The 16,714-nt window shown below is 39.7% G+C and overlaps 2 protein-coding genes across 9 annotated transcripts in view; both read right to left on the bottom strand.

Annotated features, from left to right (window-relative positions):
* Positions 1-251: 251 nt before the first annotated feature.
* Positions 252-1,896, bottom strand: rassf10b (Ras association domain family member 10b). The gene has a single exon (XM_012873003.3). It carries the CDS (start codon positions 1,666-1,668, stop codon positions 328-330), a length of 1,341 nt encoding a protein of 446 aa, XP_012728457.2. The 5' UTR covers positions 1,669-1,896; the 3' UTR covers positions 252-327.
* A 4,607-nt stretch (positions 1,897-6,503) lies between these two features.
* Positions 6,504-16,714, bottom strand: part of tead1b (TEA domain family member 1b) — a 73,578-nt gene continuing 63,367 nt past the window's right edge. For 7 of the 8 annotated variants that reach the window (XM_036130728.1, XM_036130727.1, XM_036130730.1 and 4 more), the window contains 3 exons: positions 13,193-13,333; positions 12,906-13,058; positions 10,153-10,266 (listed from right to left, as the gene is read on the bottom strand). In XM_036130728.1, the coding sequence (XP_035986621.1) occupies positions 10,153-10,266; positions 12,906-13,058; positions 13,193-13,333 (408 nt within the window). Of the gene's footprint in view, positions 10,267-12,905; positions 13,059-13,192; positions 13,334-16,714 lie in introns of all 8 variants that reach the window. The other variant, XM_012873019.3, reaches the window with a different exon arrangement.

Genomic DNA, 16,714 nt, shown 5'->3' on the forward strand with positions numbered 1-16,714 from the left:
GTTTCACATTTAATCCCATTCATTTACTCAAAACTAAATCGTGATGGAAAGGAAATAAATGCCAATATTTTCAAGCTTTAAAAATGCAGTTTTTATTTTCTTATCAAAACAACAGTTTTATTTTTTTCAGTTATAACTACAAATACATCTAAACAAACAAGCTTAAGGAGTGGAGTGTGGATCTTTGAGAACTTTTGTGATTTCACAAATGCGGTTGTCATTTATTTATCTGAAAGTTGCCTTCAGTGATGTTTTTTTTTTTTTTTACCAGTCGCAGTGAGCACAATGTCTTTTCTTGTAAGTGTAACTTAGTTTTCTTGTGAAATGTCAGACCAGTGATTCCCACACAGGGAGGCCGTCTGAGTCCTGGCTGTGCAGAGAACTTAAGCCAGTATCTGAGTCGTCATCGTTCACGTTTTCGTTTTTAGACAGACCCCTGGCTTGCTCCACCCACTCGCTTCCCCCTTCCATATTGTCAGTCATGGTCTCCTTGTCGTCAGTCCCATGGCTGCGCATTTCTTCACCGGCGCCCCCCTCCTCCATGTCCAAACTGTTCACTTTCTCCAGCAAATCCCTCATTTCCTTTTCCCTGGCCGTGCCAATCTGCTGGGCCAGCTCTAAATCCCCCCTAATAGCCTCTAAATCCGCGTTGAGTCGCAGACCGATGTACAAACTCGCATCAAGCTGCGTTTTGATCCTCTCCTCCTCCATAAACTGCTCGACTTGTGATGCTGAGTCTGCCTGAGAGCAGGAGGAGGAGGGGGAGGAGCGGGATGGGGAGCATTTGCTGCGTAACTCCCTTTTCCTGCGCTGCATCCAGCGAAGATTCAACTCCTCCTGAATGTGTGCTGTGAATGTATCAACGAGAGCCTCCTGCTCCCAAAGCTCTTCTTGTAGCTTCAGCACCTGCTCGCACTGCCAAACATACTCTTCAAGTTTCGCAAAAGTCTCTTTCGGGTAAAGTTCCTTTCCTTCCTGCGCTGAGACCGAAGTTGCTCCCATCAGATAGGTGTTCTGCACGTAGTTGACCCCGTGTCTCTTCATTCTGTCAAGGTGCACCTTTGCCTCACAGGTGTCGATCTCTGCGTCCAGTTCTGTAATCCTGTGAATCTGCTGGCGGATCGTGTGGTCCTGAGACACAACGAGATGAACCAAAGTCTCCATCTTCTCCGCGCAGGACGCATCTCTGTGCGCCGCCCGCGTCCTCTTTCTGTTGATCTTCTCCAACTTTCTGAAAGCTTTCCTAACAATCCGTCGCTGCTTCTCTGGTGAGATGCAGCCCATGTTAGACCTGGGAGACCCTTTGGTGGCGCAGGGGCTCTGTTTGCTCGGCACCACGCGCGCCTCTGCGCTCCGGGCCCTGCGGTTCTCCAAAGAGGCGTCTGCTTTTACCAGGACAAACTTCACGTTTTTCTGCTCGTCTCCCCACGCGATCCACAGCTTTAAAATCTTTGTTTTGTTCGGCAGAATTCTCTCGAAGCCCCTCCATTTCTCCACGATGCAGTAAGACTGCGCCGTGGAAAGTCCGGGTTGTGCGCACTGCTCCTCCAGGAGCACTTTCACAACATCAGCGCAGGTGTTGCGCTTTGACAAGCCGAGAACAAGCTTTTCTTCTCGGCAAACCCACACAGATATCTTTCTCTCCTCTGAATCGGTGGCAGATCCCATAGTTTAGTATGTCAAGCTCTTTAAGTTGAAGGGGGAAAGGCATTCCTGCCGCGGATTTAAGAGAGAATACGCATCAGGATCCGTTCGCGCAGCGCCTCCAGACGGATCGGAGAAGTGGAGCCGGAGTCTGGAAGGTCCATGTCTTCTCCCGTGTGTGTGTGTGTTCTCTGGGCCCAGCAAGGGAAACGCTTAGTGTGTGTTTAAGCGTGCTGAGATCACATGACCGCATACCAGCTAAAATGCTCTATACTGAGGTTAACTGTGTTAGTTTGTGCTCCTGATCTCGAAGGAGGAGCCAATCAGATCTCAGAGTGGATCCTCTGGTTCCTTTTGTAAACTTTTTCACGAGTCTCACTGTGCCACCTCAGGTCAGAGCAGTTTCATTACATATATATTTTTTATAAACTCTGCTGTAGAATCTCACTTTTACTTTTTATACAACGTCACTACACACTATTAAGCAAGTTCTTTGTATTATTATGACTTAATTGTTCTAATGAGAGCAAGTGACCTAAAACCTTATGTCTAAAGTTTAGGATCCGTGCTTTAACAAAAAAGTTGTTTTGTTTTATCAATCAGAATATTGGCCCCATTTCTCTGATCAATCCAATTGCTCTTGGAGCCATGTCTGTTGTATGGCTGTTTAAACACGGACTGAGCCTAGTTGTAAAGGAGATTCTAAGTCCACTTGGTTGTGCTTATGGGCCAATAGGGCAGGTTTTCACTAATAGTTTGATTCCCCAACTCAGACACCACCAACTGAAATTAAGAAACTTCAGAGGAATAAAACAAATATGTGTTTGTTAATTCAATTACATTTTATTTCTATAGTGCCAATTCACAACACATGTCATCTCAAGGCTCTTTACACAATCTAATTCAATCATATCATCGAGACAGATTGGTCAAAGACTTTCCTATCTGAGGAAACCCAGTAGATTGCATCAAGTCTTGACAGGCAGCTTTCACTCCTCCTGAAAGAGCGTAGAGCCACAGGGAGAGTCGACTGCATTGTCAATGTATTTGCTGATATCCCTCATACTGAGCATGCATGAAGTGACAGTGGAGAGGAAAACTCCCCTTTAACAGGGAGGAAAACCTCCAGCAGAACCAGGCTCAGTGTGAACGGTCATCTGCCTTGACCGACTGGGGGATAGAGAAGACAGAGCAGAGTAACAAAAGCGCAGAAGCATTGATCCAGAAATCCTTTCTATGTTATATGGTAATAGCGGATGATCTGTCTTCCCTGGATGATGTCACAGCTAACAGAACGTCAGACCAGGTGTACCTACTATGAAGAGAAAAAGACAGAGAGAGCATAAGGTTAAAAGTTGAAATAATTAACCTGACACTCACCAGATGGACGTCGTTCCACTGAACTCCACACGGCTCCACACATCCATCTGGAATCGCTGCCATTGGGATTTCAATACCACATAAGATGGACGAACAAATCAGGATATCTGGGCGGCATATTCATACATGTGACATGTCAGAGAAGCGACTGCATGGATTCAGACAACAATGGCGGCTCGCAGCGAGGAAGCAAGGATGACCAGACAGCAAAAGCTGTCCCCTGAAATGTCTCCGATTTCAGTGTTTCATAATGGAGTAAAAAGGTTTAACACAGGAAGGGGTATCTACCAGGTCCTGCCACTGTCCCAACGTAGTGGAAGAGCTGAGCCGGATGCGCCTTCCCTGCCCTGTCAGCGTTGCACATCGGACAAAACAAACCAACCCTGACAGAGACTCTGCGCCCGTCCACTTAGCAAAATCAGAGACATCCCTGGTTTTCATTAGAGAAATCTCATCACCCGGTAACCTTGATGCTGCTATTTCATCAGTGTTGTCCAGTCTACCTGAATATTAATTATTTAAAAGAACACCAGAGAATGGCTTTGAAGGCTTTCATTAGTGTAAACGATGGTTTTGGTTTCAATGTTGGTTTTGATATAAGTGGTTGAAGTTGCACATCAGTAAATATGACAGACAATTGGTTTATTCAATCATATTCAAGGATTTTTGATAAGGTTCCTCCTTCTGAAATACATCTCCAATGGCGCAATCTCAGATGGATGTGTGGAGCTCTGCGGAACAAAATCCATCTGGCGAGAGTCAGGTTACAAATAACAAATAGCAATGCAAATTGGAGAACAGTAGAACTCAGCAGAATGAGGGAAATTTATCTTGAAGTCCTCCAGCAGCCTAAGCCTATAGTAGCATAACTATAGAGATAGCTCAGAATAACCTAAACCGCTCTAACTTTAAGCTTTATCAAAAAGGAAAGTTTTAAGATTAGTCTTAAAAGTAGACAGGGTGTCTGCCTCATGGACCAAAACTGGGAGTTGGTTCCACAGGAGAGGATAGCTAAAGGATCTGTCTCCCATTCTACTTTAAAAATAAATTTCAAACCATGAAAACTTTACTGTGTAAGTTTACGTGTAGCATTAATGAAAATTAACTTCTAAATGAGTGTACATTTGTATCACTTAATTTAAATTCACCCAAAAATAACTGAGCAGGGTTGCTTCATTCTTGACACATTGAAAACAGCAAGGTCCACTAATGCCTAATGCCAGCACAGCTTTTAAGAAACCTAAATGGTCAGTCAGTGTTTGCATGCTGGTATTTACCAAAATGCATACAAACTCTGGTACATGCTGGTTTGTGATGACCAAAGGCTTTAATTGTACCTCACTGGAAGTGTTTGATTTGGTGCATATTTATGGATTGTTTTTGTCTTTGAACTTTATTTTTCCTCTCTGATTTTATGTGATCCCATCTCTTGCCCAATGACCGCAGGAGATAGGCACCAGCAACCACACACGGATACGGGGGTATAAATAATGAATGGATGATTTTATATATTTATATTTTACACACTTTTTAACAAGATTTTGCAAAGTACTTTTAATCGCCTTGCTGATAATGCGTGCTAGGTAATTTTTCTCAATTCCGACTACTTAGTTGGTCTAATAAAAACATTAACAACACAAAGAAAGTACATCTTAAAGTGTGTGGTGAATTCAGGTTGTGTTTGTTCCTGATTGTAACCTACTACAGATGCAGACTGAAAACATATTTTATGAACAACCTCTTGAAAATCCATGTCCATACATAGGATTTTTTTCCTAAGGCAGTAAACGAGGTAAAATTAGAATATTTTTAATGCTCACACTTGTCTAAATTTGTCAATGATCTAATGAAGGATTGTTCAGGTCTTCGAGTTAATCTAAAATTACAAAATAAAAAATGCCTTATTCATACTAAAGACATATGAAGTCTAGTTGTTAATCTTTTGCAAAGATTTGGCTTCAACAGGTTATTTCATTTTTATAGTACCAGCTACACGCTAAATATCAGCTCAGTCTGATTCTCTGTCACAGAACAAATAACTGTAAAATTAAAGTGATAGCAAAAGTGTGATAAATGTCTACAGGGTGGTGCTTTGTTAAACGAGCATAAAACAAATTTATCCTGTGGGCACCATTTTGATTTAACCTCTGTGCATCAACTATGGTAGATATTTTGCAGAAAGATTTGGAGGATTCATCTTTCTAATTGTTCCCAGCAGCTGTCTAAAACCCCACGTTTGAGTCTGAAGGGACTCCTCTGAGAATATTCTTCTCCTTACAAAATTTTTATGTGAGAACCAAATTAAAAACGTACTAATCCTCGTTTATCGTCACTGGCTCTTACCCCTGAGCCCATCTCTGCTTCAAATGCATTCCTCATTATAATGCAAGCTTTGGGTTAAACCCATTGTGCCCTCTAGTGGCGATTTCTGTTACTGCAGTGGTAGGCTACATGTTGGATCTCAGGGGAGCTGTTAGATAAAGTTGTAATGCTGCCCTCTGCTGTTGATCGGAGGGTCATGCAGTTCAAAAGCAACATTTCCTCAAGACAAAATTTCATATTTTCAGAGGGAAATTTTCAGCGGCTTGAATCTGAATTTTCTGAGTCCGTTTTCATGTAGGGAAACATAAATCACTATGAATTTTATGTAATTCCAGTGGTCATACTTTAAATACAGATCCTGTAAACGCCTCATAATGTACAAAAGGCTAGATCAATGGATGGTGGTTTAGACTGGTGTATTTATAGATTGTTGAAGGACAGACAGATTGACAGAAGGATGAATACAAACCTTGTTTTTTTTTATTTTGAAGTGTCATAAAAAGGACACTGCTCAACATATTTTAGCAATTTAGATTTTACACATAACAGCAGTAGTAATAAAATCTGGAAATACAAATATGTTTATCATACATGCTTTTCTCTTACTATACATGTCCAGAATTGGAAAATACTGAAACAGTATTCTAGACTTTGGAAGACTTGTGTAGAAATGCTGCAGATGTGACATTTCAATGGCATTTGAAAATAGCGCTTCTTGATTCAACCATGAAGTCGAACAGATGCATGATTTTGATAGCTTGCAGCTAAAGAACACCCAAAATTCTTTTTCACAGATAACTACAATGCAAACAATAAAAAACATTTTTTTTTTTAAGTCCCCCCCTTTGGTTTGGGTAGCTTTACCTACCACACTTTTTCCTTCCACTCACCTTTCCATTAACAGCCTAGCCACAGCACTCTGATAAAAAATGTAGCTTATTTTTGGTCTTATGCAATATTAGCATGTTTGGGTTGCTGTAAGGTATAAAAATTAAAATGACCAGTTCAAATATATTACTCTGTGTGTAATGAATCTGCTTTTATGATTAAGTTTGACATTTCTATGTAAATTACTAACAAAAATGTTTACATTTCACTAGAATTCTTATGTACTGATGTGTGCTTATATCCAGTTTTAAAAAAAAAACAGGAGTCACTCTTTGTTTCAGATTTATTAAACTTCAATGTTGCATACATAGAAAGTATCTAGAAAGCTACAAAATATCTAGTGTTGTCAAGAAGGCATCATAATGTCACGGAGCAAAGACAAGACCATGAGCAGAACACGGAAACAGCACAGCTTCTTTTCCCTCCGTTGATCCGACACTTTACGTTCATGAATATGAAAAAAAAAAAATATATCACACATCTGTACCAAGAAAAGCCTAAGATATACTTTTATACAAAACACATTTATACGAAAAAACAACAAGAAAGATCTGCACACAGAACCAAAGTGAGTGAACATGTGAGCCATTTCAAAAATCACTTTAAAGCCATCATCATCCGAGATGATCATAATCCAGAAAGGTACCAGTACCCAGTCTGAAAATGGACATTACAAATAACAAGAGCTAAACTGCTGATATGTTTGTAGCATGATTGAATGTAGCTCTTTGTGTGTGTCCATTTTCCCTTAAAATGGTCCAGCAGACGTTAGTGCCATCGGAGGCATCAGTCCTGCGGTTTTAGTGTTTATATGTCAGCAGTGCAGCAGTGACAACATTGCCATCGGAATGGACCTCAGTATACAGACAATGTCATCTTAGAACAAAGTATACAGGTACAATAAGAAAAAAAAAACATCTCACTACAGAGTGTCATCAATAAATGTGAACAGATACACAGGGTAAACATATGAACAAAGGTTATTACAGCCCCAGGCTGCCCACAGGGCTGTGGCAAAAATACTAAAAGACTGAACTCTAACTGCATCCTCCAGAGACGTTGTCTGTAATTATTTATTTATTCTTTGACTAAATCTCCTCAAATGACTAAAATCTTTGTAAGAAACAGTAAACTGTTTAAGTAATTAAGATCCTTTCAGTGTAAGTATTAGCTTTGACGCCCCCACTCACACCGCATTAGCAGCTGTAAGAACGTTAGGACACAAATCCCGGTTTAACTAGAAAACGGTCCTATGTGTCATTTTAGATTTAATGCTATTAAATAAACTTTTATTTTTAAAATTCCATCAGGTGCTAAAAGCTAGAGACACACAAGTGTGTCTGCATCACTAAAGGAAACCTCAGTTGCTTGTTATTGTGTTTTTTTTCTTTTGCACAGATTCCTCGCGTGTGAGAGAGCGGTCTCTACAATAAGGAGACTGCAGTCTTTCTAAAACTCTGCGCCCACTTGAACCTGCAAGTGTGCACAAAACAAACCACTTCAGTGATTTTGCATCCTGCCTGCAGCCAGCGGGGTGGTAAAACTGAAAGTCTAAAGCAAGGAAAACACATTTCTTCAGACACGTTTTTTTAATTTATTTTAATTGATCAATATTGTAATTAAGAATGATTTACTCATTAGCTGCATTTCTCCTGCTGTCAATCAGTCCTCAGTCCTTTAAAAAAAAAGGCAATGTGGTGATTGGTGTCACTTGTGTTCTGTTTTTGGTTGAGCAAAAGTGATTTTTTTCTTCTTTTTTTTTAAATGTCAGTTTAATCTTTTTGAAGCTGGGAATTTGAAACCAAAAGGCACTTCCTCGCTACCATGCAGAACACAACAAGAGATTCTCCCGATTCTTTTTGGTCTTTTGCAACAGGAAAGGCAGCTGTTAGGTGTTTGTATTACACTGGTAAAAAAAAAAAAATCATTAGAACCCCTTCTCCTAGCTTACAAACCTATCCCATCATAAGTGTACTGCGTCTTAAAAAATAATGAAACTGGATTTCTAGGATTGTACTGATTTGATAAAGTGTAATTTAAGATGACAGGAGTAGTTTGCCTGTTTCGTTCACAAAACCACCTAAACAAAAAGGTAATGGGTACATTCTAAGGCACTGTACACTTACACTTTGGCTGATTGTACTGAATACACACTGCAAACGAAACAGGTCTAAGGTAATGAGAGTTCACAGTTTTTATGGCATCTTTTGGAGTTCGCAAACAGTTTTATTAGTTTTAAGGCTTAGGATTGAAAGCGGGCAACAGAAACACGTGAACTCGACAGGAATCATTACACCCCGAGCCCGAGGAGTGCTAACTCAGAGTGATCTGTAGTGTCTCCATAATTTAACCTGTGGGTTTTAAAAGCTGCAGCATCACTAAGGCGAGCACTGAGAGGAGAACAAAGTGCTTCTGGGCCAGACGGGTCCAATTCAGAGTCTTGGGAGGTGTTCTCCTATCAATTGTCACACAAAAAATACTTGTTGGCAGAAGAAAAATTCTTGGCGGATAGGTATGGGTTATATACAGTGCCTGGTAAAGTATTCATAATTCTTAGACTTTTTCACATTCTCTTGCAATTCATCAAAATGTAATTCAGCCCCTTTTTAATCCAGTCTCTTAAATAAAAAAAATACAATAGATTTCCTTGACGATTCACTTAATAAGTGTGCAATTTAATTTCAGCATAAAAGAGCACGGTGTAACAGCAAACCTGCCAAGACACGGCCGTTGACCTAAACGGACAGGCATTTATCGGTGGCGCAGCCAACAAGTACATGTTAACTCTGGAGGCGCTGCAGAGACTCACAGCTCAGGTATGAGAATCTGTCGACAGAAAACAATCCACAAATCTGCCGTTTATAGAAAAACAGCAAGAAGGATGCCATTGCTGAAGGAATCTCATGAGAAGTGCTGATTACAGTTTGTCGTCCTGCTGAAGGTTCATCCTTCATCTTCCAGCAGGACGACAACCCTAAACAGCCCAGTCAAAGTCAAGACCAAAAAATCTAATGAGAATCTATGGCAAGAGGTGACCATTGACGATCACAGATATTCTCCATCCACTCCCTAAAAGACTCGCAGATGTCATTGCACTGAAAGGCGGTTCACAAAGTATTGACTCAGGAGGCGCACGCTTTTCAGATTGTGGGCAAATTTTAAAACCAAGTATCTTTTTCCTTAAACTACACAGTTATACACTGCTTTATGTTGTTGAGGTTTGTTGTTTTAATGATACAAAATGTCAAAAAGTTCAAGGAGGATGAATACTTTTGCGGGACACTGTATGCACGCTAGACAGCGTTCTGCTGTTTCGGTGTTTTCTTGTCGGTGCTTGAGAGCTGGAGTGCTTTAACAGGAATGTACACACGTTTTTAGAGGCATACGCTTTCAAACACCGTGTTTATATATTTCTAGCATTAGTTGTGTTTCTTTGGGAAGTCTATTTTGCTGGAATAAGTTTTTTTTTTCTACATGATGTATTCGGACAAATTATGAAGCACAGATTTACAAAACATCCTGTACAGACCATCACCGGCTGCAAGTTTTTTCTTTTTTTTTTCTTTCTTTTTTTTCACCTTTAGTCTACATGACAAAGCAGAAAAAGACAACACACATATTTCCATATAACAAATAAATCATCTTAATTATTTTTGGAACAACCGACTAAACATATTTGAAAATGAAAATTCCCATAAAATATCCCATTAGAACGTAAAACAACTGTACCGTATTTCACAGCTGCGGTCAAACAACACTTACATCAAACTCATGACGAACTGACTTCACCTCATTCCTCAACCAAAGAGCATCGGAAGAGGCTGACTTTAACGCAGAGGCACTGCCACTTCTTTTGAGGGTCGATAAGTCCATGAAGACAAAAATAATAATAATAATAATAAAACGGAGAGAGAGCTTTCATTCCTTTACCAGTCTGTAGATATGATGCTGGGCGCCGTGCTCGCTGTTCGACACCTCAAATACGCACGCCATACATAGCAGGGTCTCCTGGGTGTCCCTATTTGACACCACCTGCAGAGAAAAGGCACAGTTCACACGCTTCCTGCTCAACCAAGTCATGCAATGAACAAATGTGAATGTTGTTGCTTTTTTCCCGTGGGTACTCCCACTCCCTCCCACAATCCACACACACGCATGCCACATCACACGTGCGGATCTACGTTGCCCTCTTGTGTGAATGTGTGCAGTTGTTTGTCTCATTTTTCTCTGTGTTGATCCTGAGGACCCGTCCAGGTTGTACCCTAAACCGTATACCTGCTACTGAACAACATGGAGTGCAGAAAATGTGTTAGTGCGTCGTGTGTGCTGGATGCAAACCGACAGGCACAACATAGTGCAAAGTGTGTAGTGACAGCAACTCCTGACTAAAAAGGTTAAAAGGCTTTCTGGTTATAGTTTCAAGGGTAGTACAGAAACTTGGTTAAAATATTATTCATCAGGGAGAGAAAAGAGTTTTATGACCCAACTTCTTCTAAACGTGTTCACTATTCCCTTGGGAATTTGTTTTGCATTTATCAAAATTGTGTCCAGATCAAACAATTTTTTTGAAATATTAATATTAGATTCTCTTACTAGCTACCAAAACCTGCTTTTGGTAGCTAACCCTAACCCTACCCCTGCCAACCATTTGGCCACTGTTTGTGCAACCAGCTTATAAAAGTCACGTTTTGGTGGGAAACACTTGCAAAAACTTCACACATTACTCTGTCAATCTAATAAATTTGGAGTTTCCCCAACAATGACAGTGCTTTCAAGCCTTTACAATGGTGTTCACGGCTAAAGAAACACTCTGTGGGCTATTGCACCTTCCGGTTTAATGTAACCTCTTTTTCACAGCCATCCGTGAAGCAGGTGAATGTTTTCTGTATGTTTAATCCTCACACAATAACCAGCTGCATCCATATTCAGGACAAACAAAATCTTTCCTCTTTGAATTATGTTCAAAGAGGAAAAAAAAACAGGGGGAATCTCTGACAGAAGATCATGCGAAATCCCCATTTCTCTGCAGATTTGGTCTTAAACGTTTGATCAGCTAATGGACAGCCTGTTTAAGTTTGAATGTAGTTTCAAATCATTTGTTTATACTGTTACTTTGGTCCAGCTTACATTTTTGTGCACTTTGAAGCTCTACTTGCCACCCGTAAAGGATCCTTCAGTGTATTTGTTTTCATGTGTATTTAAACATAAAAAATATAATCTCCAACAGGGATGCAACAATTCAGCTTATTAGGTTAAAACAATGCCATGTCTTGACAAATTTAGCTCCACTGTGAAACCATTGCAAATGTCAAACACTCACTGTGGCTCTAGTATCAACTGTTTTTGAGGATAAGAGCGGTAAAATAATGCATACTCTACAAACCGTAGAGCACTAATGTTAGCTTAAAAATACTAATATAGAAATTAAAGGTTCATGTGGAGTGCTTGTATGTGGCTGTTAAAGGATCTTACAGAAGCACTTTTCTCTGGCACATAAAAAAAAAATACTGCTTATTGCCCTTAGGTGGCTCTGCGCTGTTTCACTAACAGAGACATATGTACCCACCACAAAAGTTCCCATAAAATTATGAGGATACTTAGCTGAGCTGCAAAAATATCAGCTTCTTTATCTACTTAGCAATATTTTATAGCTTTTTTTTATTTTCTTTGAAAGTGTCTTGGATTTTGTGTGCTTTTTTTCTGTTTTGCACTGGACTAGGTTCTAAAATTGTTTCAACATGAAACCATTAGTTGCATCAACAATAATTAATAATAATAATCTTTATTTGTCATTGCAACATACTTCCCAATGCAATTTGTCCTCTGCATCTAATACACCCCTTAGGGAGCAGTGAGCTGCCACTGTGTGACGCCCAGGGAGCATTCTGGGGCTGAGAGTCCTGCTGAGAGACCCACAAAATCTAAGAGACAAAAATGTAGAATGATGGCTTTGGTTTATGGGTCAACTTTAGTTTTTTGTTAGTTTTTTAAAATCCGCTGATATCTATATTTGTCACTGATTTAGTTTTGTCCTCATTGTAATATCTTTAAAATTAATTTAAAGTAGAAACTATTACTAAGCAAGAAGAGTGAGCAGAAGATCAGGAGTGAAAAAGTCAATTCAATTTGTCGAGGCCAGAAACTGCTAAACAATTTGAGTTTCAGTAATGTCTTTGGACCCTGTGGTGACCTGGCATTTGGAAAAATGTGAAACATATTATCCACTCCTGCATCTTTCCTGCCTCTTATACCTTGTTAGCATTTACCAGGGTGGGAGGCAGATTAATTATTGTTCGATGGCAATTTTAATACCTGATGAGGTCATGCTTTTTCAGAAAACTCATAAAATGTTTCTGAAAAAGAGACCCTGGTTATTGTTTTGCACATACGCACGGAGATATCGATCTACATCTGCCTTTTAATTATTTTCTTGTTTTAATTATTTCTTTGTGGTTAATGACACTCAAGACCTCACGAGAGGGCTAATAACAGGAGTTCCTGCCCTCCCTTTTCCTTGTCAGATAATGAGACTCCAGGGACGGTGTTTCATCCTCTGTGGAATGAGAGGAATGTCAGGGCGGCAAAGACGACAGCTGGAGCCCCCAACAACACATCCTGACAGAGAGAAGAGGAAGAATGAGAGTCCGGGGGAGGGTCAGGGAGGTGCTTACCAATAAGATGGTGAAGTTCTCCAGGACGCTGTTCATCATGTATTTCTCAGGGAGATGTTTTAGCTTGTGGATGAAGTTGATCATGTATTCACACATGGGAGACCGACTTATCCGGTAGACGAAGCGTCCGTTCTCAAACCGTGCATATTCAGTCTGCGTAAAGGAATAGAGCATTTAGAGCTGGAATATATAATGAACAAATAAAGTGAAAGACTAAAACGTCCACTGCAGCAACTAAGATTGGAGTTTCTGTTTTGAATCTAGGAGGCAGAAGGAGAAGTCCGTACCTCTACTTTCTCAACGACCTGCTTGCCGAAGGAGCAAACCTTTGTTGAGCATGTTATGGTCATGTTCTCTGAACTCTCATACTGGCTGGTCACGCCATAGAAGGACCCAGTATCATCTTGAATGTTGCAGTTTAGGTCAGCCTAGGAGAAAAAATACATAGCATCAAGAAAAAACATTTAGGGTTACCTTTTTATTTTTTTTAGAAATAGTCTGCAAAAGAAAGGAGGCAAAAAGTGGTACAGAGTCAACATGACAAACAAAACTCGCTTGATGTGGTCACTAATCAAAGATTGAGCAAGAAATAAATCTATCACTGTATGATAGAGAAGTGTTACAGCTTTGATTGAGAGAAGCCAAATGTAAGAAAATTAATAATCGGCTCCAAAGCAGGAACATAATAATTTGAACAATTCACATAAACAAAAAAAAAAAAAGAATAGAAAAGAAAGAAAAACAAGTTCAGACCATTTTACAATGTAAACTGAACTACAGACTGATTTGACAACAACAACCACAATGATGTGGTCATTAGTATGTTCCTTGATAGTATGTTATATGGCGTTCTGTGCAGAGGTTATCCCAAACCTGCAGGTTTTAAAAATATAATTTAGATTCAGACACTGGACAGGTCACCAGCCCATTCCTGGACAATGCATGACACAGTCAGAATGTGCGTACGTGGTTCTTTCTCCTAAGGGCAAGTTATCAAATGGTAAATGGCTTGTACTTGTATAGCACTTTAACTAGTCCAATGACCCCAAAGCGCTTCACACCCTGACGGTGGTGAGCTATGTTAGTAACCACAGCTGCCCTGGGGCAGACTGACGGAGGCACCACTAGGCCCTCTGACCACCGCCAGCAGGCGATTTGGGTGAAGTGTCTTGCCCAAGGACACAACGACTGAGACAGTCGGAGCAGGGGATCAAACTGGTAACCCACCAATTGCAGGACAAAAACTCCCTAGCTCCTGCGCCACTGTCCATTCTTGGACAACGCATGTTTCTGGAGAAACCTGGAGAAAACATGTGGACATGCAAACTCACTGGCTGCCATTCCATGTTTTAAGAAGGCAGAAATCTCTACAACTGACCCTGCCCTGACTGACCCTCAGATCCCGAAGGTAGTGAAATACCGAACACTCCCGATAGCGCCACAGAACCTGAGCTGAAGTCCAGGACTGAAAAGATTTGGTGGTTTGACAAAATGAAAGCATTTCACAAACTCTAAATGGAATATACACTTTTATGATTTATAGAGCAGGCATGCTACCAAACATTAACTTAAGAAAGAGCATCATCAAAAAAGTCATATTTTCTTCATGTTTGAAAAGTAAAGTTGATGTTTGGGGCTTTGACTCCCAAAATGTGAAGAATATGACACATTACCAAAGAAATTATTGAAAAGTGTAAAAGTCTTAAATTGTTTTTTCAATTACGGTAGTACAATTTTTTTTTTTTTTAGAAAACCTCAGGATTAAAATGTCATTATTAATATTCAGATTATGAAATCATTTTTTATCAGAGTCACCAGTGAATGGTTCTAATTTTTACTACAAATACACTGGCCTGCAAATGTATTCCCCCCTATTGCCATTTTTAATGTTTTGTTGCCTCACAACCAGGAACAGCAATGGATGTTTGAGATGACGTGTTGTGAATTGGCACTACATGAATAAAACTGAATTTGATTCAATTGAATTGAGAGTTTGCACCCTTTTATTTAAAGAACATGCCTACAACTTTGAAGCTTTTTATTTATTTATTGGGAAGCAAACAACAATACATAAAAATTAACTTCAGTGTGTTAGCCTCCTTAACGTCAGTCTTTGTAGAGCCACCTTTTGCAGCAGCTACAGCTGCAAGTGGCTTCGGGTCAGCCTCTATGAGCTCGTCGCATCTTGCCACTGGGACCTTTGCTCATTCCTCAAGGCAAAACTGCCCCGTCTCCTTCATGTTGGATGGTTTCCACTTGTGAACAGCGATCTTCAAGTCTAACCACAGATCTCCCAATAGGATTGAGGTCTTGTCTGTTTCACTGTGGGAATGGAGTTCCTGGGGTGATGGGATGTGTTGGGTTTGTGCCAAACATTTCGTAAAGTTCAATGTTAGTCTAATTTGACCAGAGCACCTTCATGCAATAAGTGAGTCGCCCACGTGCCTTTTAGCAAACTCAAAACATGCCTTCTTATTTTTTACCACTAAGTAGAGCCTTTTTTCTGGCCACTCTTCCATAAAGCCCATCTCTACGGAGTGTACGGCTGATTGTGGTCCTATTGACAGATCCTCCAGTCTCTGCTGTGGAGCTCTGCAGCTCCCCAGGGTTACCTTTGGTCTCTGTGCTGCCTCTCTGATAAATGCCCTCCTTGGCCCAGTCTGTGAGGTCTGGTGGAGGGCCCTCTCTTGGCAGCTTTGTTGTGGTATAAGCTGTTTTCCATTTGAAGATGGTGAATTTGATGGTGCTCCAGGGGAAACATCAAAGTTTTGGGTATTATTTCATGCCCACCCCCCAGGTCGCATCAGCACTTTTTGCGGACTTCGTAGCAAAGGCTGTGGTACGTGCCAATTTTCAGGTTTTATTTTTTTATTGGTTTATATATATTCTTCTCATTTCATTTCACCAGTTTAAACAATTTTGTGCAGATCGATCACATGTAATTACAAGCTGGAATGGAACAAAATAGGTAAAAAGCCATGGGTGTAAATACTTTTGCAAAACACTAATGTATATTTTGTGTATATATATATATATATATATATATATATATATATATATATATATATATATATATATATATATATATATATATATATATATATATATATATATATATATATATATATATATATATAAGTTGATGTTTCTCTGAAGTTAGTATGCCATGACCATCTGTTCATGGCATACTAAAATATGACAGTTCACATAGACCTATTTCTTTTGGTCACTCTTCAAAATGGGAGAGACAGGAGAACATGTCCTTCAGGTCAGCAAATGACCAGAAGAAAGTGTTCTGGTCATTTGCTGACTTACAGTTACAGTTACAACAATAATTATAAAGTGTAAAATAACTGAAGCTGTGGCAAAATTGAACACAAGATAGTAGAAGAAACAAAAAAATCTCTGAAAGTCACTGTGAGAAATGTTCTTTAAAGTGAAGCCGATATCAATATATTGATACATTCTAATTGTTTTTACACAGTTTTACCAGGAGTGTCAATAAATCTGAAGGGTTCTGTATTTGTTACCTATCTGCAGGTTTCTCATCTTTACGAGCGTCTCTCACTTTGTACATAACATTGACATTTATATTATATACCATGCACATATTCTTCTATACAACATCAGTATTTGAATTTGCTGAAAAGAAAACTGGCGAAAAACACTTTCCATAAACAAAAGCCCAAATCAGATACTGCACACAGATCTGCTGGCATTATTAATATACACTGAATTTAAACTTTTCGAGTCATATTAGCATAAACTCGTAAATGCACCCATCCTGAGGAAGAAAACCACTAACAAGG

The sequence above is a fragment of the Fundulus heteroclitus genome, unplaced genomic scaffold (assembly GCF_011125445.2).
Source record: "Fundulus heteroclitus isolate FHET01 unplaced genomic scaffold, MU-UCD_Fhet_4.1 scaffold_38, whole genome shotgun sequence".
Lineage (NCBI taxonomy): Eukaryota > Metazoa > Chordata > Actinopteri > Cyprinodontiformes > Fundulidae > Fundulus > Fundulus heteroclitus.

Coding starts and splice junctions, on each gene's coding strand:
- rassf10b (XM_012873003.3), bottom strand. CDS start 1,668: ATGGGATCTGCCACCGATTCAGAGGAGAGAAAGATATCTGTGTGGGTT.